At 38.6% G+C, this 25,250-nt stretch overlaps 1 protein-coding gene and 1 non-coding gene across 2 annotated transcripts in view; both read right to left on the reverse strand.

Moving 5' to 3' along the window:
* Window positions 1–507: 507 nt before the first annotated feature.
* On the reverse strand, window positions 508–579 carry TRNAW-CCA. The gene has a single exon. It is a non-coding gene; the product is annotated as a tRNA-Trp (tRNA).
* Window positions 580–2,822: 2,243 nt separating this feature from the next.
* The window catches only part of LOC580453 (protocadherin Fat 4), a 41,636-nt gene continuing 19,208 nt past the window's right edge, over window positions 2,823–25,250 (reverse strand). Inside the window, exons 4-11 of the mRNA XM_030980680.1 lie at window positions 21,457–21,631; window positions 20,673–20,917; window positions 15,315–20,080; window positions 9,625–9,704; window positions 8,974–9,272; window positions 8,267–8,484; window positions 7,440–7,707; window positions 2,823–6,988 (exon numbers count right to left, since the gene is read on the reverse strand). Coding sequence (XP_030836540.1) covers window positions 5,148–6,988; window positions 7,440–7,707; window positions 8,267–8,484; window positions 8,974–9,272; window positions 9,625–9,704; window positions 15,315–20,080; window positions 20,673–20,917; window positions 21,457–21,631 — 7,892 coding nt within the window. The 3' untranslated portion in view covers window positions 2,823–5,147. The remainder of the gene's footprint in view (window positions 6,989–7,439; window positions 7,708–8,266; window positions 8,485–8,973; window positions 9,273–9,624; window positions 9,705–15,314; window positions 20,081–20,672; window positions 20,918–21,456; window positions 21,632–25,250) is intronic.

Genomic DNA, 25,250 nt, shown 5'->3' on the forward strand with positions numbered 1-25,250 from the left:
ACAAGAAGTGGGTTATTGATGTAGACAAAATGCTCATGTACCCTTTACAGCTCATTTTATGTATGTTATTACAAAAGAAGAAAAAAAACAGTCATTCACTCAATAGTGTCTGACAGTGAAGTCTTGCAAGTAAACGGGTTTCCTTGCATAATTTGAATATTGGGACACTGCTAACGTTTAAATTTCACAGATAGGACATACATGACATATTCATATATCCTGCAAAGTTCTACAGAATTTGATGTTGGCTGCAAAAGGGACATAGTATCTTTAAGTTATTGAATTCATTTATTTTGTTGCGACATGAATAAGAAGCAGGCCAATGCGTAAAAGTTCTAAAGGGAAAATTTAAAGAAACCAAATCATAATATCAAATGGGAGACAAGGAAAAGAGAACTAATAAAGAACATCCGTTTTAATTATTCTCATCTTATTGTTGCAGTTTTGTTTATGGGGCACGTTTTGTTTATTGGAAGAAAATAAAATATAAAAGGAGGAAAAATTATGTGATCCCGACGTGATTCGAACACGCAGCCTTCTGATCTGGAGTCAGACGCGCTACCGTTGCGCCACGGAATCAAGATACAATAACTCGTACTCGGCCACTAGTAGACCCATTTTTGCTGGTATCTCCTTGGTAGACCCAAGTGTGACATGCGTGATGAGTCAACATTAATCTTTCATTAATCTCTTGTAATCAACTCCTTCCGTGCCACTAGGTTTTTGAACAGTCTAGGATTTACAATTTCTGAGTAAAATGTGAGGTTTTATTTGTTTTGTTCGATATTTAGCTTAAATTTTCTCTAGAAAGAATCTTCACAATGTCTGAACTTTTAAAACTGTTTTGGGAATAAAGAAATAGCTTAATTCATATTTAGGGGGAAATTCTTGAGCAGACCAATGTCAATAAAATAAGGGTCTTAACTTAAGAAGGTATTTAAATTTTGTAAGTAGGCTTTCCACTTTAATTAATTTAAAGTACTTATAATCGTTTTAAAAGATGAACGAAAACATCTTCATATTTTAGTTAAGATTTCAAAATTTGCTAAAATCAATATTCCCTTTTCTTCATTCTGTCATCATTTCTTGTTCACAACAGGCGAAGCAAATTATCAAGCAGTAAATATAAATGCAACCAACCAAGTAACCAGCAACCATTCTTCCTGCCTTCTGATATATCTGTCTATTTATTTATCTATCTATAATAAGAATGATAATAATAAACGATACTCGTGTAGTGCATATTACTATTCATTCCCTATGGACTTTGGAGAATAAAGAAGAGATGACTTTGAGCAAAAATAAGAAAATACAATCCAAATCAGATATCAACTGAGTTAAATTTTAATAGGGAGTCCACCCTGACACTAAAAATGGTTTTGAAAGAAGCATAAATGGGAGGAACATGTCCGTGAAAGTTTGAGCAAAATCTTGTTAAAAATAAGAAAGTTATGGACTTTTGAGGTTGCAATCAATCAAACACGAATTGGCAACTCTGTGACGTATCTTACGAGGTCCCCTCCTATTTACTTTATACAAAAAAAGAATATCGCGAGTTTCTATTGACTCTAAAGAGAATTGTCAATCATAACGGGCACCCAAGATATAATTATTTCAGCTTTATAATATGAAACAAATCTTTTACTTTATCAATAAGTAAGAAAATGAAAATTCATCTTCAGAGCAAATGAGAGAGACCTTGCAAGATACCTCACAACGTTGCAAATTTGCGCTCTACTATTACAATTTCACAATTTAATAACCTGAATATTTTTAAACGGATTTTGCTCATACTTTTACTAAACTGTTTCCCTTTTTTTTTTCCTGCAATTATTTAAATCAACAAAATACCAGGGTGGATTTCGGAAAATTGCTCATGAACGAATGAGTCATCCGTTTGTAATTGATCAACTGTGACCGCATCCGTAACAACATCAGGTATTATATCTGTCAATCTATCCATCCATCCATCTTTCTTGCTTAATTCTATCTGGTAATTCATCAATCTATTTTTCTTTCTATATCCTTTGTTTCTATATATATATATATATATATATATATATATATATATATATATATCTTTCTTTCTTTCGTTATATATATATCTTTCTATACATCTCTCTCTCTCTCTTTCTATAAACTATATATATCTCTCGTTCTTTCTTTCTATATATCTCTATCTTTCTATACATCTCTCTCTTTCTCTTACAACCCTATATATATATATATATATCTTTCTGTATATCTCTTCATCTTTCTATATATATCTCTCTTTCTATCTGTCTATACATCTCTCTCTTTCTACAATATTATGGTCTATCTCTCTCTCTCTCTCTATAAAGGCCTATATCTCTTTCTATCTTTCTATATATCTTTCTCTCTCTCTTTCTATATATTATATATCTCTCTTTCTTTATTTCTATATATCTCTCTATCTTTCTCTCTCTCTCTATATATATCTCTTTCTATCTTTCTATATCTCTCTTTCTCTATTTCTATATATATATATATATATATATATATATATATATATATATATATCTTTATTTCTCTCTCTTTCTCTCTTTCTATATATCTATCTACCAAGAAATCAACCAGCAAACCAATCAATCAATCAAACGACAAGCAATCAAAAATCAAATTAGTCAACTTTTTCAATCAGTGAAACAATCAATCTGTACACCAACAGATCACAGACCTATCTCAACTCACCAATCAATTGATAAACCAACTAATCATTGAAACTTTCATCAAATTCACCTTGTTAAAACAATCATGAGATCGATAGATAAATTAATTGAGACAAAAGGTCAATATCAATGTTCATTTTAACAATAGAAACTTGCTTTATTACCTCGTTCAATACTAACAAGGCTCAAACTTTATAAAAATTTTGAATACTGACACAGTTCATATTTCCCTCCTCCTCAACAATGTAAAAATTACATTTAAAGTTACTGCAGATATTATCAAAAATGTACTGTGAAATATGAAAGTATTTATTTTTCAAAGTAATTATACATTACAATTTACAAAGTGCTTGTAATATTTGACGAAAGTTGGAATAGATCTACATCCTTGTAGATAATAGGACAGATAAGTGAGCAATTTTTGTATCATAGATTACTTGATCTCTTCCATTTCAGTGCAGTATATATTTTAGAAATGAGAAGGAGAACATGTGTGACAGAGCAATTGAGAGAAGAGAGAGAGAGAGAGAGAGAGAGAGAGAGAGAGAGGGAGAGAGAGGGAGAGAGAGAGAGAGAGAGAGATGGGGGGGGGGGGAGTAGAGTACTTATGGTCAGAGTACAAATCATAGCATATATTTACCCAACAAAGAGATTGAAAAGTTTATAAATTAAAAAAAACCAATCTTATATACAATGTGTATTCTTAAAGGCCAAACAATTACGAATAATCTTTGATGTTCAAAGATAAAGACATATCTGTAAATGATTGGAAAGAACTTCATACTTGATAATCAATTTGGAAATTAAAACAATTTCTTTGGACATGCGATCACATACATTTAACAAAAAGTGTGTAGTGCGGGATAAATATAGATAAACTGTGTTTTTGTAGTGAGAGAATACATGGAGCAATTGTCATAAGCTAACATGAAATAAAAAGTCATTTGAATGAAATCATGCACATTACAAATAACTGCAATATTTTTAACAAAACATCATTGTCTCTGAACATCAATTTCAAATAAAGAAATTGAATACAGTACTAAATTTAGATAGGATCAACCAAACATTATGGCAATTCCAAGACTTCTCATGAAAACGTGATATAATCATTTAAGGAATGCGTATGTATGAGTAAAAAGTTTCATGGATAGGGAGCAATATATCATCTGTTGAAAGCCAGAAAAGCATTAACTCAGATTCACACAGAAATAAGGCCCTTTTGGCTCTCACCATATGATATAGCATTAAGTGACAATGCCAGATTAAAAAAAGATGTAAGTTGGTCAAAAAGGGTATTCTGGTATTTAGTACAGTACTTGGTGTCATATTGACCTTGATAAAACAGAGATATCCTTCCCTGACTGTTGGACGTATCTAAAACTTTGTGAATCATAGAGCACTTTTGTTTACGTAAAGGCAATATACCAGTGATTGCATATGAGATGCAAAATACATAAGTAGGCAAATCAATGGTTCAATGGAATTTGATCAAAATCAGTCTTAAGATTATATAGATACCTAGTTTGCATGTTCATGTAATTCATGTAAAGCAGTTAACATTTAAGATTGATAAAAATCATCAATGTCAATGAATACACATGAAAAATATTTTTATATAATTGAAAATACACTAAGAATACATATTTCCTGTCAGTGCTATTGCATGGCACATGACATTAAAAGTGCAAGTGAACTTTTTACTTTATAATAAATACATGAAAAGCACATACATAAAACTGTGACATTTATAAATAACTTCATATAAACAGATTGTCATCTTCAATACATGTGGTACAAATTCATTGAAAAATATCTTTAAAAATCTAGCAAGATAATGCAAAGATATCTTCCCAAACCCAAACAATTATATATTCAGCTATTCATACTTAACAAAGCTTGGACAGCAGTAAGTAATCTCAAGGCATATTTCAAATATAAAACATGACAGAAAGATAAACAACTTTACTAAGTGCCAAGTGCAATAAAAACATCTTCTTGTCTCATTCTATCCTACAATTAAAACTGCTCAAGTCTTAACAGAAGAACTAGGAAGGAGGGGTGCAAAACATTACATAACATCACCTTATTCAGACCTCTCATGTCAAATCAAATTAAAGCATGGAACTCTAAAACATAGCTATGAAAAGATTAAGTACAACTGTATGGGTATATTACATTTCAAGAAAGATGAACATTAAAGTTAACTAATTTGGTATCAAAGAGAACAAATATCTTAGCATAATAATAAAAGGAATGGCAAAAATTCATTACAATGTAATAACAGGAATGCAAAGTTTGAACACATAGTACTTAAATATTTGTTTTAAGTAAGAAAGTGCTGAATAAGTACTTATATGAATACATAACTTTGAACAATAAGTGACAAACTATATCTTGGCATCAAATATAAACTCTTGCAACATGTAATAATAACAATAACTTTGGAATAAGGCATTACACAAACTCTTCTTGTGTCAGGGAGGATTGAAGGACGATTTTTCCATTGCTTTCATGTAGCTGTGCAATGTCTTTGAACACACCAACAAGATTATCAAACCTAGGTCCCCACCCTAAGAGTCTCTCCAGACTCACATCTCCGTTGGTCTTTTCTTTCCTGGAATGTCCATTCTCATCCTCTGAGGTAAAGAGTGTGCTAAGGGAGCCTCCGCGCGAATCGAGCCGCTTCTGTTTAAGGGCACCATTCACATGAGGAAGCACGCTATCCTCCGCATGCTCGATTTCAGCAAGTCTATCGAGTATTGCAGCCTCGGTGCTGTTGAATCCTCCATGTTTTCCATACTCTGAGTCCATCTCAGAGCAGGTAAAGGAGTCATTTGTATCGTCCGATGTGGAATCGGGAGGTTCTAGCAAACGCGATGGATCACATGGAGTATCGATGGGGCGCTCTCCACCATGAACCCGGCTGCTGTTGGACGATAGGTCTTCAATAGTGCTAGCATGGCTGCCTGACATTAGGTCAGGCCTTGCTGTGTTCAGCTGAGCTACTTCTTCAGCTGTCAATCCCACAACCAAGGGGCTTTTACTAGTCCTTCCCTTTGAATGCGGTTGGCTTTTGCCATCGTGCGACAGGGGTGTTGTCATTCTAGCTGGTTTACCCCCGCTCCGGAGACTGCTCACGTCGGAGCGATGAGCTTGGCTGCGTAGCTCGCTCTGGAAGCTACGGTCTGAGTTGACAGGACTGCTTATGTTTCTGGCAGGAGTTGCACGGCCACTGCTTGGAATGGATCCCATGCGCAGCGTCGGATTTGCACTATAATTGGAATGGAGTCCTGGGCTACGTCTTAGCATGGCGTTTTGACTATCTAATGGGGTACTGTGTGCTAGCTCACTTCCTAATGGGTTGGGATTATGATGAGACCCAATGCTGACTGGACTCAGTCTGGCTGGCGATGCCTGGATCCTGGCAAGCATTGGGTTCTGGTTCTGCCTATGCTTTTTCTTCCTACGATTCCTATTTCCTTGGTCGTGGAAGTGTTTATAGTGATAGGCAACATCTATATCCGATGCTGCCAAACTACTCGCATTCTCTAGATCGTAGTGCTCTGCTTCATCCAATTCACGTGGTCTAAGGTTTTCCATTTCAAATTTAACATGCTCTCCTGTGTCATTTTCCATCATGAGGGAGTTGCTAGAAGGATTGCTGTTGTTCTGCTGCATGATGTTTTGCTCTATGATGTCTGGTGTCTGGCGATGGATCATCCCAGACACGTTCACCTTCCCATCAGGACCAATCATGGTGGCATCATCAAAGGTATCTGCAAGGAACCCTGGGTTGACCGATGAGGACAGGACTGACACCTTAGGATTCTGCAGAGCAGCTTGCTGATTGGCCTGCTTCCGCTTCATGTTGCCACTCCTCCTTCGAATGAAGAAAACAGCCGCGACAATGAACACAACCAACAGGAGCAGGATCACGATCGGGATCACAATGTAGATGACGTTCACTCCTTCTCCTTCTCTAGGTCCTGTTCCCCCTTCACAGTAGTCGCCGCTGTATCCCTCGGCACATTCGCAGGTGACCGAGCCTGTGCCGTCGGAGCAGACACCACCGTTTAGGCACACATCAGGTACACATGTCACTGGAACACAGGTGTAGTAAGTCTCAGAGGGAACACACGCCTCACCTTGGCTGCAAGGATTGAGGGCACATAGATCGGCAGGGGAACATCCTTCACCTGTACCAGCTGAAGGAACAGCTTCAAACCTCTGTGAGTCACCATCCAGAGGGAGCCCTTCACCATTCATCTGGAAGCCATCTAGACAGCCAGTGAAGCCTGGAAGTATGGGGGGAAAAGAGAGAATTTTTTTAAAAATACAGTCAGATGTATGATCATCGTTTTTTAAATAAATTCGTTCTAAGCAATGAATGATGTATCACGTCTCCACTTTTTGTTCTAGCTGACCTACAGGTATACCCGGTATATCAATTAAACATCCCTCATATTCAAACTATGGAATTATTCAGAATTATTTGAACTAGAGTAAAGCTAACTCAACAGGAAGTATGAAGCTAGTACTGAATACCTAATGGTTATTGAGAAAAGAATAAAACCAGAAAACTATATCAAACTGGTACTGGGCTCTTTTTGTTGATTTCTAACTCCAATGAGTATTGTACAATACTCAACTGTTGAAATAATTTTATAGTGTAGTATTCATTCTTCATGTGGCAACACCTGACATCTTTGTTCCCTTTCTCACCGAGTACAATCCATGACATCTTACCTTCAATACTCCTCCCATTGATCACAAGTGGCGTCTCTGCGCCACCCAACGCCATTCCAGTCAGTCCCAGCCCGGTGAACTCATGAGGGTCTGCAAACATGGCCGACTTTGGAGAGTTATCAACGGTCAGCGAGACTTGACCGCCGGACGATGTGAGGGTGATGTTGTGCCACGCCCCATCTGTCAGGGAGGATGATGGGATGTTGATGATTTGTCCGCTGCTGGAAGAGCCAGTCCCGTAGCTGTACATGACGGAGCCATTGGAGAGCTAATTTAAGATGAAAATAGAAGAATATGTCATAAAGACATTTGAACTAATTATACATACTGTTTTGAAATGATATGCTGTAGAATTAAAAATATTCAAAGATATAAACCACAGTTCACAAGTCATAAAAAGTCACCCAAATTAAAACAACATGAATGTACAGTCCACTATATTTCAGCATCCACTGTTATCATAAAGACTGCATTTGATTCCCTTCACCCTAGTTTCCTATTGACACCATGTGTAAAAAAAAGGGAACCAGTACAATTATGCATTCATCTCCTGTCCAGGAAAATGGCAACTTTTAGTCCCTTGAATGGTCCTTTAACAAAAGTTTGAACAATTGGCATTTAAAGGGGGTGTAGCATGGCAAATACTGGTTAACGCCATCTACGACTTCTTTTGAACAACTGCACATAAACAAATGGACTTGATTAACGGTCAGCGCGTCTGTAGTCGTATTATACCCAATTGGCCCTAAGTCAGGCCACGAGAAAGACACGTAGTATTGTCATGCTATACCCCCTTTAAGAAGACTCTCAGTGGGATGGGACTTTACCTGTAAAGCGGTGAACTCTGCATCGGAGGTGACATAGAGCAGTAGGCCATCCTTGACACCGGTCCTGAAGGAAAAACTGACTGTTTCCGAACCACTGGCCCTCCTCCTCCTCCTCCTGGTCAATACCTTAGCATCATCGAGCAGAGCCTGGCGCTTGTAGTCCTCCTTTACCATGTAGTCCACGCGGCCACCGCCTCCAAATGACACAGAGTTGTTGTCTGTGAGGAATGGTGGAATAAAAGATGACAATGATTTAGATACATCTAGAAGACTAATGGCAATAAGAATAACAGAGACACAGATAATGTTAAAGTCTAACTTGGAATAAAAGAAACAGGCAAGGGTTTGAGAGATATATATTGATCCCTAAATTCTAAAAGAACCTCATGAAAACAAAATCTATAAAGATACCATTATGCACAGAAGTAGTAAGACATAACTGGTGAATCCAGTTTGACTCAAAAGTAGTCTTCAAAATTTGTCTTTAGTATAAAGCATCAAAAAGTTGCAAAAATATATTTCTCTGGTTTACTTGATTCAATTCTTGACAGATCAGTTCTTGACTAACAAATACAATATTACATAGGGTTTCTTTACAGCTTCCTTGGTTTATTTCCAGTTTCTAATTGACAAATAATTTGAATTAAATCCGAGTTACATACTGCTAAAGCAAAAAATTTATAAAAACTTCAGTATCCAAAACTAACCTTCTGCGCATGTTGCTCCCGACGCCATCTCATCGCAGTCACACCAAGTCTTCCACCAATCATCCACGCAGACGCTCCCGTCAGAGCAAGACGTCTCTCCGCATCCCTCTCGGATACACCCCTCTACAAGATTGGAATGATCCCGGGCATTGCTCATGCTCAGTCGCTCCCCATTCACCTCGATGCTGTTCATGCAGCCAACGAAGTCCGCGGCAGATACCTGGGAGGCGCGGGACGTGATCTCGGCGATGTCAGAGACTCCTCCCACGGTGAGAGGATTGTTATCGAATGCAAGAGATCTGGAAGGAAAGAGAGGAGATGAAACTTAAGTGATAAGGTTCATTTTGTTGATTAAAAGTATTAAAAATACAAATAAAGAAAAAGTACAAGTCTTATACATCTTCATTTTAAAATGAAGTTCAGGGCCCCATTTCACAAAACTTTCCATCAGTGACAAATGACAGTTTATGTTTTAAGCTACTGAAATCCTTGCTTCCGATTGGTTATCAGCAGATTTGTCACTGATTTTTTGTCATTTGTCATCGAAAAAGGGTTTTGTGAAACACCCACCAGGACTGATATAAAATTTAGCCCACAAGTCCAGTAATATAAACAAAGGATACCTTAATTATATATTTAAATTTTGCTTACATTGTAGTTTCTTGGGAAGCTCTGCATGCATCAGTAGACAAGCTAGGGCAATCTTCATCAAGGATGTTCAGATCAACACTCTGGAGGAGAAAAAAAGATTACAAACATGGATAAAATATATGAATTCATCGTGCAATTATTTTCTTGTTACATGAAATGGAAAGAAATGTCAACAATTTTTACTTTCACAAAAATTAATCATTCAAATTGTCATCAATATTGGAATGCAATAAAAAATATAATAATAATTCATATTCAAACATTAAGAGAATGAAGTACCAATATCAATACATGTAAAACAACGCTACAAAATCAAAAGGATCATAATTATACACAATGAAATAGGAAGAAAAAAAAACACCTTCATATTTGAGCACGTTTACAATAAACCCATTCAAAAACAAACCATGATTTATGATGATTGATATGTCTATAAAGTACAACAGCTCCATGAATCATTGTAATATGCAATTTAGCATTTTACCATATACTAGGTTAGATGTCGGCAACTGTAACAGCTAGTGTTTCTCTCTCATTATGTAATTAAATGTAAAAATGGGAGGAGTTGATGCACTGGAGTACGTGCAAGGATCCATGGAATAGCGTACACTGGAGATCAGTCATTAATTACTCCGGGTAATACCAGAAGCTGGGGAACATTTAACCTTTGCCCTCATGTGACCCTTACAACGTTATTTATCACTGAGCCCCTAAACAGGTTTCGCCTGTCAAAGACGCAAACAAACAAACAAACAAGAAGAAAGATGCAGACGTAGGACGCTTTTAGGATGATAAATATTTCCATGATCGCGTTGCAATTGAATCAGTTTTCATCAAAAGACATTACTGGCAAGGAAGTATGTTGATGATTAGAGCAGTGGTACGTGGTTTTCTAAGGATACAAGGGTTATTTTTAAGGGTGAGATATTACGAGATTACATTCATGTGCTTGACGACCTCCCCAAGGAACATGATCTCAACCTAAGAATGAGGCAGGAAAACAGGTGCTTAATGTAGCATACGCGGTACGCCGTCATAGTGAACTGACGTTAACAACTGTCTTGGGTTTTACTTGATTGGTCTGATCAAACTTTCAAAATATATATATTCTCGTTCACATTGTTTATTCTTTTGAAGACATATGCACGATGCCCAGGTGCGTAGCTCCAGGCTCCACTCATCGCCATTAAAATACTGACGTTTACAACTGTCTAGGGTTTACATGAATGAACCGATCAAACTTCTTTTTATAAAACCCATGACAATTTTTTCTTTAAAAGATGAATATTGCTCTTGTTCTCCTTGGTTGCTGACCTGTTTAGACCTATTCCAATGAAAAAATTATGTTCTCTCAAAGAAGAGTTCAAAGCTTTTCAGACAAAAAAATCTTAGCTTGCAGTTATTTTCAATCAAATAAATATAGCTATAAATGAAGCAGAAAAGGAGAAGGGGGAAATGGTTGAGGAAGGTTTACACCCAAATCCTGAAAAGATCCACTGTTGATGAAAAAAAGCTGGCCCCATCCCCCTGTAATTTTTTTTGGTTCTTTTGAGTTGCCTGAAATGCATGAATCAATGAACACAATATCCAACTCCAAAAGTCACCCTAAGAATACATTCATGTACATGTTATTTCTCTCATTTATCTTCTACTTTGTACAACAAAAAATAAAATCATACAATGTCATAGAATTAAAAGCAGCAATCTATAAATTATGCACATAAGGAGTGAGTACAACTCAATTTTAAATCCTCTGAATTCATCAAGTGTTTTTGCTGATCCCTGCACCATTCATAGACAAGTACCACTTGATGACCTAGTTAACTGTGAGGGAGGGAGTGGATAAATATGGCTATAAAGTGCACTGTTTATTGCAAGTGATGAGTTGAATGCCCGCCTCGGCCACATAAATCATTCTACGCTTCACTTCTAGATACAACTAGTAAATTTTCTCCTACACCAATAAAATCATGGATCCATCGCTTGCTCATAATAAGTCATTGTCACGTTCGAAATTATCCATTTCTTTTCCTTCTATGGTCTTTTTATCCTTTGTTTTAAGTCCTGCAAAAGGCACGTAAGTATGTGTAAATAAACTTTGTGGGAATGTTTTGACGTCAAGGCTACAAGCTTTTGTCCTGTCAACTATAATTCACCGAGTTAATTTCACGAATGAATGCTATACCAGGAAGAGTTGAATTAATGCACATACTGAATGGAAGTTAATATTGTTAAACTTATGAAATGATCTTTTCAACCACCATGCTTCAGAATTTAATCGCCTGAAAGTTACTTTTCAAATATGTATGCTTTATGATGTTCAGCTGTCATATTTCTTAAATGTTTGGTTTTTCCTAATTTAACGATCAACCAGAGGATATTTATTATCTTTTCGACACTTCTGAGCGTTATGATTCCTGGGAGAACATTACTTCAAGTACTCCTTCACCCAGATCCAGATGTTATCATAAACATCACCCCATGATACAGTCAACTTCTATACCTTTACAAGCAAGCCAAGAGCTAATTAAAGAGCTACCGGTAGTGTGGGGGGTGTTCCTACACTTGCTCCAAGCTCTATTTTGTCAAAATTATAATGTTCAGGTTGCAAATGGGTTTAGATTAGGGGCGGGTTTGGAGTTCTGATCATGACATTTGATTTTTTGTTTATAAAACAGAAAAATTGAAGGAATCCATGACAAAAAAACCCAGATACAATCAACCAAATCACCAAATTACCAGATCTAGAGATCAACTTTAAAGGAGCATGCTTTTAGCAAAAGAACATACTGGTTCTGTAAATGTGTCATCATTGAAGAGGAATGAGATGAACTTGAGAAAGGAGACGTTTGTGAAATCTAGGGGCCCTGTGTCACATGACTTTAGAGAGAATTTTTATTGGTTGGCCAAAGTGACAATGAGATGACCCTATGCCTCATAAATTCCACTTTATGTTGGTTATTCGGGGCAGTGGGGGTAGGTATGTGATGGTATTAAATAGCCGATTTGAGCTGCTTGAAAAATTGGTGATATCTGATTGTGAAGAAGTTGTGCAACTTTCTCTTTGTATTTAATTTGTAACAGACAATATTTTCTTTCATTTACTTCACATTGATAGGAGCATTTAGAAACGTACATGTAGCTTTTTATTGGGTATATACCATTCGGGATAACCAAATTTGACTGAAAAGGGACTCATACACATGCTGGAGGCCAATATGTTCGGTACAACAGAAATCTTTGAACATAGAAGTGTCAGAGCCTGAAATCAGGAAAAATACTGAAATGTGATGTCCTGATTTGTTCATTAACCTTTTTTGAAAATATTCTGGTGAACCAGTCTAGACCTAAAGAAGAAACATTCACAGTTCAATTTCCTATCGTTGCAAATTTGAAATGAATTCTTGATATGAAACATCATCCAAATACATCCAAAAGTTAGTGAAAAATGTTGCTCGCAAGCAAAGAAAGCTTTTGATAGATGTTGTTTTGTTCAAGAACCAGGGAACCTTGATATGGAAACCATATGATGCGGGAACGCTTGGTGGTCTCGTTTTAAAGTGGGAGTTATTCTGAACAAGAAACCAAATGAGATGATGATGATCTTTTTCAGGGGGAGATCCTTTTGATGACAACATAAATAATGTCAATACAGCATTCAAAGCGAAGAAAATAAAGTGGTCAAAACTCTCTCGAGTCTTTGCAAGAGGTAGGTAGGGTTAGACACGGTGATTAGATGTAATACAAAAACAACTATTTTGGTCCCCTTGATTGAATTTCAACTCTGGAAATTTTGTGACTTTCCCTTCTATGTCTGATAAACAAAGAGTACACAGGACCTCATTTGTTTTTCATAGAAGTGACTTAACATATGAAATTGCTTACAGTCCATCTGCTTTCGCATTCCAAATAATCCATACTAACGATGATGATGATGACGATGACTATTAGTACTGCGATGATTGTTTTAGTACATGGCTAGACGGGAGACCGCCATAATTCAGAATCACTAGGGGGATAAATTGTTGCAGCTGGAATATTTGGAGTTATATCATGCATCACTTATTACCCCTCAATTCCCCCTCCTGTCCCCCTTCTAATGCCCTCACACCTCCAACCTCCACCCGACCCCCCTCCCCCTCCCAAATGTTACTGCAGATAGAGAAATAAAAAAAAAACTTTCTCGGGATAGGTATACAGACCATGAAATGTAACAGAGCAAACTAAGCAGTTCGGGCTGGCTGAAATGAACACCTTTTTTCTGACACAGAGTTCATGAACAGGTAGTCCATCATTACCACTCGTGTTCTCAATAATAATAATTGCAAAAGATATTAGAATGTCTCCTATCTACTGTTTTATCGTCAGTGTCTTGACACTTCTTCATTTTGAACTCTCACCCATATTGGGTAGTAAAAATGATAACAAGAACTTCTTATGATGAAAAGGTGATTTTATTGCTCTGCTTCAAAGCAAAACATTCGCATTAAGGGTATTATCTCAACTTTTGTCTGGCTATGAGGTAAAATTGTTTCAAAATAACGAAAGATTGCAAAGCTATCCATCAAAATTAAAACATTTCTCAAATAAAAAAAAAGGTGAATTTGGCTTTTGGCTCCTTAATTTTGCTGAAAAAAGGCTACAAATTTCTCTTAACCCACTATATGACAGCCATAGTGCTTGAAACTTCCCAGTTTGATAGCATTTCACTACAAACTCGGGCCCAATTCATAAAATTCAACTTCATTTGAAAGTGTTTAAGAGGCCCTTTAACAGGTACATGCCATAAAGATCTATGGATAATTTCAAGGGACATGAACCTACCCCACACCATAAAAAATTATCTGTACATTATCCTATCCTTCAAGAATGAGTGAGAAAACACATTCTCTTGTTAATGTTTCTGTAGGTCACCAACATGATACATAACCTAACCCCCAGGAAGAGAGAAAATGATGGATTCGGTGCTAAATCTTCCCTCTTTTGGCATTTGAAATAAGCAATTTTTATGTCTCTATTATTATCTTTTCATATTATGTTCCACTGAATGAATGTGTCCATATAAATATTACTGCCTGTGTCTGTGAGCTCCTTTCATCATCTTTATTGTTAAACTTACTTTAGTACTTAAAACAATTTTTTTGGTACTGCTTCATGGTTATGAACTGCTCTTCTGCATTATTGTAAAAAAGTGAGATCCTCTACCAACTTGCAGATGTTACTGAAGACTGTGGCATCAGTTTTCCATGAAAATTAAAACATTTCCCGGAAACAAACTACCATATGGTAAACTTCATATCAATCTCATCTGCTCCGTTTCAGAATCAAATTATCTTCCCCATTTCTTCTAAAGGAATTCAACAATGTATACATTTATGAAAGGAATCACGCTAAAAGGGAAAACTTGAGATACGGTTTATTGCTTGAAACTTGCATAACCCTCACCATCCATTTCCCTTTTTTTTTTAAATACTTGAAATGGTACAGTCAAACCTGCTTTAGTGACCACCTGTCTATAAAGACCACATTTTTTGTTCCCCTTGAAAATGGTTTCTCATTGAAACATGTAATAAAAGTACCTGTCTACAAAGACCACTTTTTGTGTTTCCCTTGGGCGGTCGCTATAGACAGGTTTGACTTTACTTTCAATAATACACAAATACTTCAATAAATAGGAAAAGCATTCTTACCATTCCTTCCAGTCTGACTTCCACCTTATGCCAGTCACCATCACTGACAGGCTTGCTCGCAGAGATGGAGTTCTGTCCAGACCCGAAGTTGAACGACAACTGCAGCCTACCATCCAGGATCTCCAGTGCCACAAATTTGGCATTGCTGTCAGTGAAGCTGTCATGGTTATAGAACAGGAGGGCCTTGGTGGAGACGGTGGAAAACTCCAGCAGGATGACAGCAGAAGTGGATTGAAGGGCAGAGCTGGAGATGTAGGACCCAGCCTGGAAGCCGATGGTGTCATACTGGCAGCGGTTACCCCAGTGGCTGTTGTCACATTGGCACACGAAGGTGCTCCCGGACTCAACGCAGCTTCCTCCATTCACGCAGGGACTGGTGCTGCATGGGCCGTTCTCGCAGTAGACTCCGGAATAGCCTGTGGAGCACTCGCAGTAAAAGCCATTGATAAGGTCTTGACATTCACTGTTGATGCAGGGATTGCTGGAACACTCATTGATCTCCACTTTACAGTCTTCTCCGTTGTATCCAGGAGCACAGACGCAGATGTAGCCTCCGATAGCATTCTGGCAGGTGGCACCGTTCTTACAGGTAGCCTGCCCGCAATAGTCTGTTGGGATCTCACACCTTTGACCACTGAACTCAGCTGGGCAGGCACAGGTAAAGCTATGGCTGGTCTGAAGCCCAACAAAGATGACTGGGTCACTCTCTGTGATCAGTTCCTCTAGATTGATGTTGGTCTCGTGGCTGCAAGTGCCACTGTTGAGACAAGGACTGTCTGAACATGCCGTGTAATCAATTGTCTCGATGGTGATATCCGATTGACTCTCGAGTGTTGCCTCATTGGCCTCTAGAAGATCTACAAGGTCATCATGCAAGAGGTGCTGACTCCCTTGCTTCTTGATTGCTAGGACAAGATCAACCTTGTCAAGATCTGGATGATCAGTGATACTGAGCACAATCAGAGTTTCCCTGCTGCCTAGAAAGGCCGACAGTGAAGTCTTGAAGCGATCATATGAATTAGCCAAGAAGGCCTCTGCACTGGTGTCCGCAAGGCGTAGCGTCACGCTGTTTGTGAGTGTGTCATTTGTAAAAGACTCATAGACCACACTGAAAGAGGATGTCACACTCTGATGTGAGCCATCATTACCAGATACTGATAGATCAACCACAGATTCTGTTGAGTGAGAAGCTGAAAAGAGGTCACAGTTTGATTGGATGGAAAACTTTGATAAATCTCCACTCGTTATCTGGCAGAAGAAGGTGTCATCAGTATCTGGGTCTATCGGTTTGACAGAACCGATGACACCACCAGGGAACATAGACTGGAACATCTTCACTTCAATACGAGCCTGTCGCAGAGTAGATGGGTTGTCATTGCGATCTGCGATTGTGATGTGGATAGTTGACGTTGCAGACATTGCTGGAGACTCTCCATCGCTGGCTTCAATTTGGACATAGTAATCAGATTTGACTTCCCTGTCAAGTGTCTGGGTTGTACGTAGCTCATCTCCAACCAACCTGAATGCAGAACTGTCTGGAGAGGTGAGGAGGGTGTAGGTGAATTGAGATGGATCAGGGTTGGAATCAGGATCTGTTGCACGAAGTGTCATGATAAGCTCGTTTGGAGGTTCATTCTCAAACACAGAGCCTTCTGCAGCGTCTCCAATGAACACAGGGCCGTTGTCATTGACATCATCCAACTCTACACTAACTACTGCTGTGCCCGTCTGCGGTGGGTTTCCTGTATCAATGGCAGCAACCGTCAAGAAGTAGACACTCAGAGTCTCACGATCGAGAAGACTAGTTGTTGTTATTCTGCCAGTTTGTGCGTCTATATGGAACGCATCTCCTTCGTTACCTCTGAGGATAGAATAGTTGAATTGACGGAAGCTGGGTATTTCATCATAATCAGCAGCAGTAACTACAGTAACATCAGAACCTGGAGGTTCACTCTCAAGGACCCTGGCCTGGTATTGTTCAGAAGAGAAGACAGGAGCATCGTTACCGTCATTGACATGGATTATCACTTCTGCCTCGTCAATATCAGCTCCAGTTATAGGTCCCTCATTTTTGGCCAAGACTGACAGTAATACTGTGTCTGCTGTTTCACGATCAAGCCTACCATTTTCATATGCTACAGTAATCTGCCCACTTTCAAGGTTGACATTGAATCCTTGCAAGTTACTGCCACCGATGAACAGATAGTTCACAATGCCATCATCACCAAGGTCGTCATCTGTCGCAAGGACAACGCCAACAGGAGCGCCATCTGTAGCATGTTCGTTCACATAGAAGTCATACTGGTGCTGGGTGAACTGTGGATAGAATTCGTTCTCTCCCAGCAGTGTCACAATGACATGAGCATAGTCAACCATAGTAGCTTGTTCATTGGTAGCAGCAACTGTCAGGTGATAAGTGGTCTTCCCTGTTTCATAGTCTAGGTTCCCTTGTGTCAGAATAAGTCCTGTTTCTGGATTTATTGTAAAGAAGTCTGTGCCATCCCCTCCAGAGATGATATATTCAAAGTCTGCATTAGTGCCTGTGTCGGCATCTGTTGCTGTCACTGTTACAACAGGTGTAGCGCTGGGTGAGTTTTCAAAGACATCAGCTCTGTATTCTCTGGGTAGAAAGAATGGTGGGTTATCATCCACATCTGTGACTGTGACAATCAAAATGGCTGTTGCTGATTGAGAATACATGGCTCGGTCCTCTGCAGTGACTTGAATCTGGTGTTCATCTGACGTTTCTCGGTCCAAGCTCCCCACAAGACTCACGATTCCAGACACTGCATCAATGCTAAACAATGCAGCATCCGCTCCACTGATGGAATATGTAATCTCTCCGTTTATTCCACTATCATCATCTTCGGCACGGACAGTTGCGACATAACCTCCAACATCTTCAGCAATAGAAGAGCGATAGGTGTCATCATCAAAGACAGGAGCGTTATCATTTGAATCGGTGATGAGGAAAGTGACTGTGGTTTCATCTTCCTTTTTAATGTTACCGTTGTCAGTAGCCTTCACAAGCAGCTGGTAGGTAATTCCCACATCTCCGGCTAAAGATACTCCTTTTGTCAAAATCCAACCAGTGTCTGCCTCGACATCAAACTTCTCTGTTCCGTTACCATCAGAAATGGAGTAAGTGATGGCTGCATTGGATCCTGTGTCTTGATCAACTGCTACTACTTGGAGGACGCGTGTATTTGATCTAGTGTTCGCTGTCACAGGTGAGAAGTAGGATGGGGTTGCAAAGACAGGAGTGTATGAGTTATCTTGTGTAACTGTTATGATGACACTTGCTTCACCATATAATGCAGGTGTGCCACGATCCACAGCAAAGACGCTGAAGGTGTAAGTATTGGGATTTGAGGTATCTTCGGGTGAGGGTACGATGTATGAAATGGGAGGAACAGGGAAGATCCAGCCCCTGTTGTTGATAGTCTCAACACGGAAATGCTCTGTCATGGTCTTTAGGATATAGTCCACCTGGCCATTATCTCCATCATCTGCATCTGTAGCTGACACGGTTGCAATGACATTGCCTGAAGAGAAAAAGATCTCGGGATAGGTTGTATTGATAGAGTTTTCTGTAAACACCGGGGCATTGTCATTTGTATCTTCGACACTGACGAGCACCTGTGTTTGCACCTCGTGAGACGAGTCTGGATCAAATGATTTGACAAGCAGGTAGTGGACAGCTTCATCTTCAAAGTCTAAGGAGCTGTTCAGTGTGATTTCACCAGTAATTGGGTTTATGGCAAACAGGGATGATTGTCCACCAGCTTCTATTGAGAACTGGCTGAGATTATTCTCATCAGGGTCCGTGGTATGCAGGGTTACAACGTGAGTGCCTGGGGGTGCATCCTCAGGGATGGTGGCATCGTACATTTTGGTGAAGGACATTCTGTTGTCATTGATATCTGTAACTGTCACAACCACAATGGCTGAGCCCGACTGTGACGGGTTCCCACCATCTGTAGCCTCAACTGTGAGTATGTAAGATGCTACTGTCTCCCTGTCCAGGGGTTGAGTTGTTGTAATTACCCCAGAAGAGCTGATGTCGAAAGCATTGTTTGTGTTGCCTAACGTGATGGCATAGGAGACATCCCCGTTGCTTAGGCTATCCTCATCGGTTGCTGACACAGAGACTACTTGGACCTGTCCACTCTGTTCCTCCACCACACTTGTAAAGTAGACGGACTGGTCAAACAATGGAGCATTATCATTCACATCCAATACTGAAACTTGCAATTCCACAAAGTCGGATAGCTGGGTGTTAGCCGTGTCCGTTGCTGCAATCCACAACGAGAATGACTTGCTCTCCTCGTAATCAAGCTCCTTAATGATGCTCACCTCACCACTCTGACTTCCAACTCCGAAATGCTCACCATGGTTACCCCCAGCGATGGAGTACGTCACAATGCCTATCGCGGTCACTGTTGTGACCGTCATACCTGTCATAACGTTTTCGCCGTAGCTGGAACTCGTACCGGAGAATGGGAAAGTGATGTCTGGGAATGAAGCAGTGCTGAAGATCACTCGAAGCGAAGCCACTGCAGAATTCTGTCCACTCGCCACGTTCTCAGCGGTAATCTGGAGATCATAGGGAGAGTTCTCATCAGTGAAGCCCTGTGCGGTGATAACCACACCTGTGTCTTGGTCCACAACAAATTTACTGGTGTCTCCACTTGTAATGCTGTATCTTATGGCCGCGTTATCCTCAAGGTCAGTGTCGGTTGCTTGGATGGCTGCAACAAAGCAACCTGTAGCACATGGAAGAAACAAACAAAAAAATCATTAATTTTGTTTTCAGTACATTTTAATGTCCCAATTCAATATCAGCATGAGCAATTACATTTCTGAATGATAAAGGTTTGCGATTGTAGACCTCTCCATACATGTAGAGACAGCATTCAGAAATTGCTCCATGTTTTGCTCATTGCCAATCGATCTTAAAGAAACATAACTTACTCAAATGAGAAAATCTGAAATGTAATAATTCATATCCATATACAAGTATAGACATTTCTAAGAGAATAGCTTTCTCAAATTGCTTGTAATAAAAACCAGTAACAAAGAACAAAAGTCAAATCAATGGAGACATTACACAATTTTATGAACATTCTTTTTCCTGGATGTTTATGATCAACTAAAAGTGGAATCACCATAATTATGTGAGGGTGATTTGGATCCAAGGGGAAATAATAAAGTACTAAATGAAAAACTGACATATCATATTGTAACTCATGACATATGGTATCTGGTGAAATATCACTTTTTGTCAAAATCTCAACAAAAAAAGTATTTCAATCTTTTTATTTTATATTTCTAAATCAAAACTGTTAATTAACTAACCTTGTTGGGAAGTAGCAGGTAGCGTGGCAGTGTAAGACGTGGGGGAGAAGCGGGGAGGGTTATCGTTGACATCAAGCACTTCTACACGGACACTTGTAGTTGCCAGGCGCGAGGGACCATCATCGACGGTCACAGTCAGAAGGTATGATGACTGCACCTCCCGGTCAAGCAGCCCTGTCGTGAGGATGCGACCTCCCAGTGGGTCGATGGTAAACTTTGACCCAATGTCGGAATTAAGTCGGTACCTGCAGGGGGATAACAGAGAGGTGCTATTTATATTGCTGTTTGGCTGTTGGTCATTACTATAGAAAGTCAACTAGTTCTGAAGTATCAAGTGTACAGAATCATTGCTTATACTTTTAGTTTCAGTTTTATTGTTCATTCCCAACAGAACAGTAATTCTGACAAGCACCCTCACTAAAAACCAATTTTGTTAATATTTCTTTTTATGAAGTGATTATGTGACTTTCATAACTTTGTACTTACAATGTATACATGGTGATCTAGAGATTCTAGATTTGACATTGTTTGAGTTTGAAGATGGTTTATTCTTTTGATAAACAATTCACAAACCTTGCCAATCAAACACTGGTAACATTTAATCCAATTATTTTAGAATCAGATGCAACATGAATTATGAAACCTTGAGAATTCCAGAGACTAGAGTTACAACTCCATGATTGAAGCTTTAATGATGTCTACCATCAACAAAACCATGAAGGTACAAATCGAATCAAAATTCAATGGTTGCATGGAAAAAACATGTTCATGGGTGCCCACGTACCTCAGAGCTGCAGTAGCATCAACATCAGTGGCTGTAACTTGGATGACAAAGGTATCGGCACTTGCGTCTTCAGAGACTGTGGCTCGGTAGAAGTCAGAGACAAACTCTGGGTCGTGATCATTGTCATCGTTCACTGTGAGTGTCATAGTTGTGCGTGTCTGATGGGACGGCGTTCCTATAGGGGTAAATGAAAAAGAAAACATAAGATTTGTTAATTTGAGCTTCGATTGATGATGGATTAACAGTAGATAGAAGTATATATCATTCAGTATGAAACTATTATTTATCATTAAACTAAAATGTTCTTTACAAAGATGAAAACTACAGAAATGTTCTTCTCATTAATTGGCATTTAATAAGCTACAGGGTAGACAAGATCGATTCCTTCTTATTACTTGTCTTCTCAAATATCTTAGGTAATTAATAAAGTAAGGAAACCTGTAGAAGAAATTTTAGAAAGAATTTTGATTTCTATCCACACATTTCTTTTTAAAATGTGATCAATACAAGTAAATGAGAATAGTGGGCAAAACAAAAATATGTTCTAAACTTGAAAAAGCTGGGCTTTTACTATTTACATACTCATTTTGGCATCAAAATACAAAAATGAAAAATCGTTAGCGTCATCCACGCATGGAAATGTCCCTAGAAAAGTATAACAACAAAACCCCTAGTCCATCACACACCCAAAATTGGCAATATTTCCTTCATGGATGAACTATGCCACCATGAAAATGATCACAAGAAATGCGACAGGTTCTGGTTCATTAACAGATCAATGGTGAGGAAAAAAAGAGAGAGCAAGAGAAAAAAATTGGTAGACAAAAGATTTTGAGATAAATTTGCTGCAAATTAGAAGTGGCAGGCTCTGAATGGTAGCCTGTGGTAATGAATGGTGCGCTGAAATACCCTCGTCAAGTGAGCAAGGGGTATGGGAGGTGACATGGATTGGAAGGACAGCTGTGGTCTTGGGGTTCTTGAGCTGCAGTGATTTAACGGAACACAGGTTATCATAGCTGAGGATTCCAGGTGCCTTATACCGTGTAGATCGATGCACCTGTTATGTTTTATCCTCCAGGTTTTCTAGGAGTGTAGGAAGCTCTGTATATATATATGTACCTTTTGGCTTGTCCCATTCCTTACAACTAGCTGACATTCTAAAGAGAGGAAATATATACTACTGGGCAGGTTATAATAAAATAGAAGACTATTTTCCAAAAGATCATGAAAGATGAAGGCTATTAATTTGCCCCCCAAAATCTTGAAAAACCACAATTCAAATAAAATTCAGTGGGTTAATTGTAGGTTGTTGTAAATTCCTAGGGTTGTTGTAAATTCCTAGGGTTTGAGGCCAAGATCACAAGGAAAAGGCTTTGTTTAAATTCATTTACGTTCATTTAGTACTAGGAATCAGGGTTTAGAAGAGAACCAACATTTTGAAACCTTCAGATTCATTCATTATTGATTTCTGTTTTTTATCATTTGTTCTTGTCAAGTGTAAAGCATTAGAATTGTATGATATGGAAAGGAATATACCTTGACAAGATAGCCATTGAAAGGTGACAATGAACTCATTTGAAATGGTGTCCAATAATCACTGATTTGTACGGGCAGTTAGCACATCCCTTTGATTTTCTTGCATCCTGTCATCACACAATGAACTAATCAATCATATTGTATGATACATGCTGAATTGTATTCAAACTACATTTACATATTCCTTTCGTGGTGAACTACAGCAACGCCATTGAAATAAAACCTCAAGGTGGAATAATCATCATTAAAGTTTATTTATTTTACTCCTGCTTCATCCCCCACAGGTGTACAAATTACTTTCCATAAAGCTGGTTTATTTCCCTCACACAATACATGATTAGAGTACCCCATTATCACAAGGCTAGAGCTTACATTAAGAATAAGAATGAATATTAACAACAAAGCCAACTTTTAGTGATTATAATGCAAGCTGACAGTGCATGAAAATTATGCTGACATTTTCCTTGAACTTCAATGTACCATCTCATACTCAAGCACTTTGCTCATTTCATTTCTTTTTTGAAAATCACGTTCTGAAACAAGTGCTTCACTTCGCTTGATACAGCCTACTTGTAAACCCCATCCTCTTCACGAGGTCATTAACACTGGAAGTAATTCGCATGTCATCATGTGGTTTACAAGTCTGCCGGTATCTAATCCTCGTTGCCTTTGCAACGCTGTAACGGTCTGGTCGTTAAACTTCCCAAGGCTCTGGAGTGATCCTGATTCGGGAAGATCGGTCACGTCGCCTCTCTCGGAGAGAGATGTTAGCGATACCTTGTCAATATGTCTCTATTCAGCCCCATATGCCCCCACATGGGATGGGTAAGAAACACCTTTGCTGTGCAGGGCAGTGTGAAATATGCACATAAACTCTCTCCCCCAATAATAGTAATTTCCTTCGTAATAACTTGTGAATATGGGTATCTTATTTCAGCATCTAGGATTTGGGATCTATTCAGGATCTAGCGAATAGATATGGAAGCGCCAAACACCCACTTAATCAAGATGGATGTATAAGGTAGTTGAAACATATGGCATTACAAAAATAACAAAAAATCCCAGATATGTAATGCATACTACCAGTAAGTTGCCATAGTAACCAAATCAAATTATGTGTATATCACATCCTCTATTCTAGTTCGGTCCTACTTCATTACAGACTTGTACCATTAGGTGAAGACGAAAGGACAGAAATATTGACAGTACATGATCATTCATACAATTCAAATACCAGTACTATACTTTACTTTATCACTATAAATATGGAAAACATAAATGATCATGCAAAATTTATCTCCATAATTCTTAATTCATATCAATGAATCCATGCAATCATCACTGATTATATTCCTCTTTCATGTTGCCTCCCTGATGCCTCCTCCCCCTCCCTCTCCGTACATAATCCCTCATGACCTATGACATTGACCCCTGACCCCACGGTGGATCATGGAGCAGTCACGGAGAGTTGGAGAACCACCGCTACCACGTACACCCGAGGTCTTCAGGCGGTACCTGTCATGTCAAGGAGTCTCGGGTGAGATAGCATAACTATCTCCTCTGCTAATTATTTGTTGGGGTGAAAGTACTTTTGTGATACCAAGGGCAGGGCGGGCATCACTCCTCTTAACCCCCCCCCCCCCCAAAAAAAAGGATAAAGATGATCTCTCTTTAGATGTCAGAATAAACAGCTGCATCAACAGTTGAGGTGGTCTATGCAACCCCTTACCGATATTCTTATGAAAAATGAGTTACATACATGAATAGGATCATCATCGACAACCACATTAGTCTGTACAAATTCATATGTGGATTTGAATGATGTGTTGATATGTTGATCAAATGACTGTGGCAACCCATGATGCTCTTGTGACTTGTGCTATGATAATAACTTTCAATCTTTATCAAACTTAAAATAACAATTGTCAGTTAACAATATCAAGCACAAACACCCCCTCCCTTCAGGTATTAAGATCATACAGACAAAAATAGTAATTACATAATTAATTTTGTATTGTCAATATTGCAATTTGACAAATTCAATGTAATGTATGCCTAATGATATTGAAATGATATAATGTTTTTCTTATTTCATAAAATGTATACTGAAAGATAACATTTAATTGCTCCAGCATACATGAATTACCACTATTTAAATAAACAAAAGCATAATTTATAAGTAGAAATAAATGAAATTAAGATGAGAAGATATTGATGAAATTTGAAGTTTGACTGTATTTGAACTTGGAATGAAATAG

This window comes from Strongylocentrotus purpuratus, unplaced genomic scaffold (genome assembly GCF_000002235.5).
Source record: "Strongylocentrotus purpuratus isolate Spur 01 unplaced genomic scaffold, Spur_5.0 spur5_scaffold_11, whole genome shotgun sequence".
Taxonomy (NCBI): domain Eukaryota; kingdom Metazoa; phylum Echinodermata; class Echinoidea; order Camarodonta; family Strongylocentrotidae; genus Strongylocentrotus; species Strongylocentrotus purpuratus.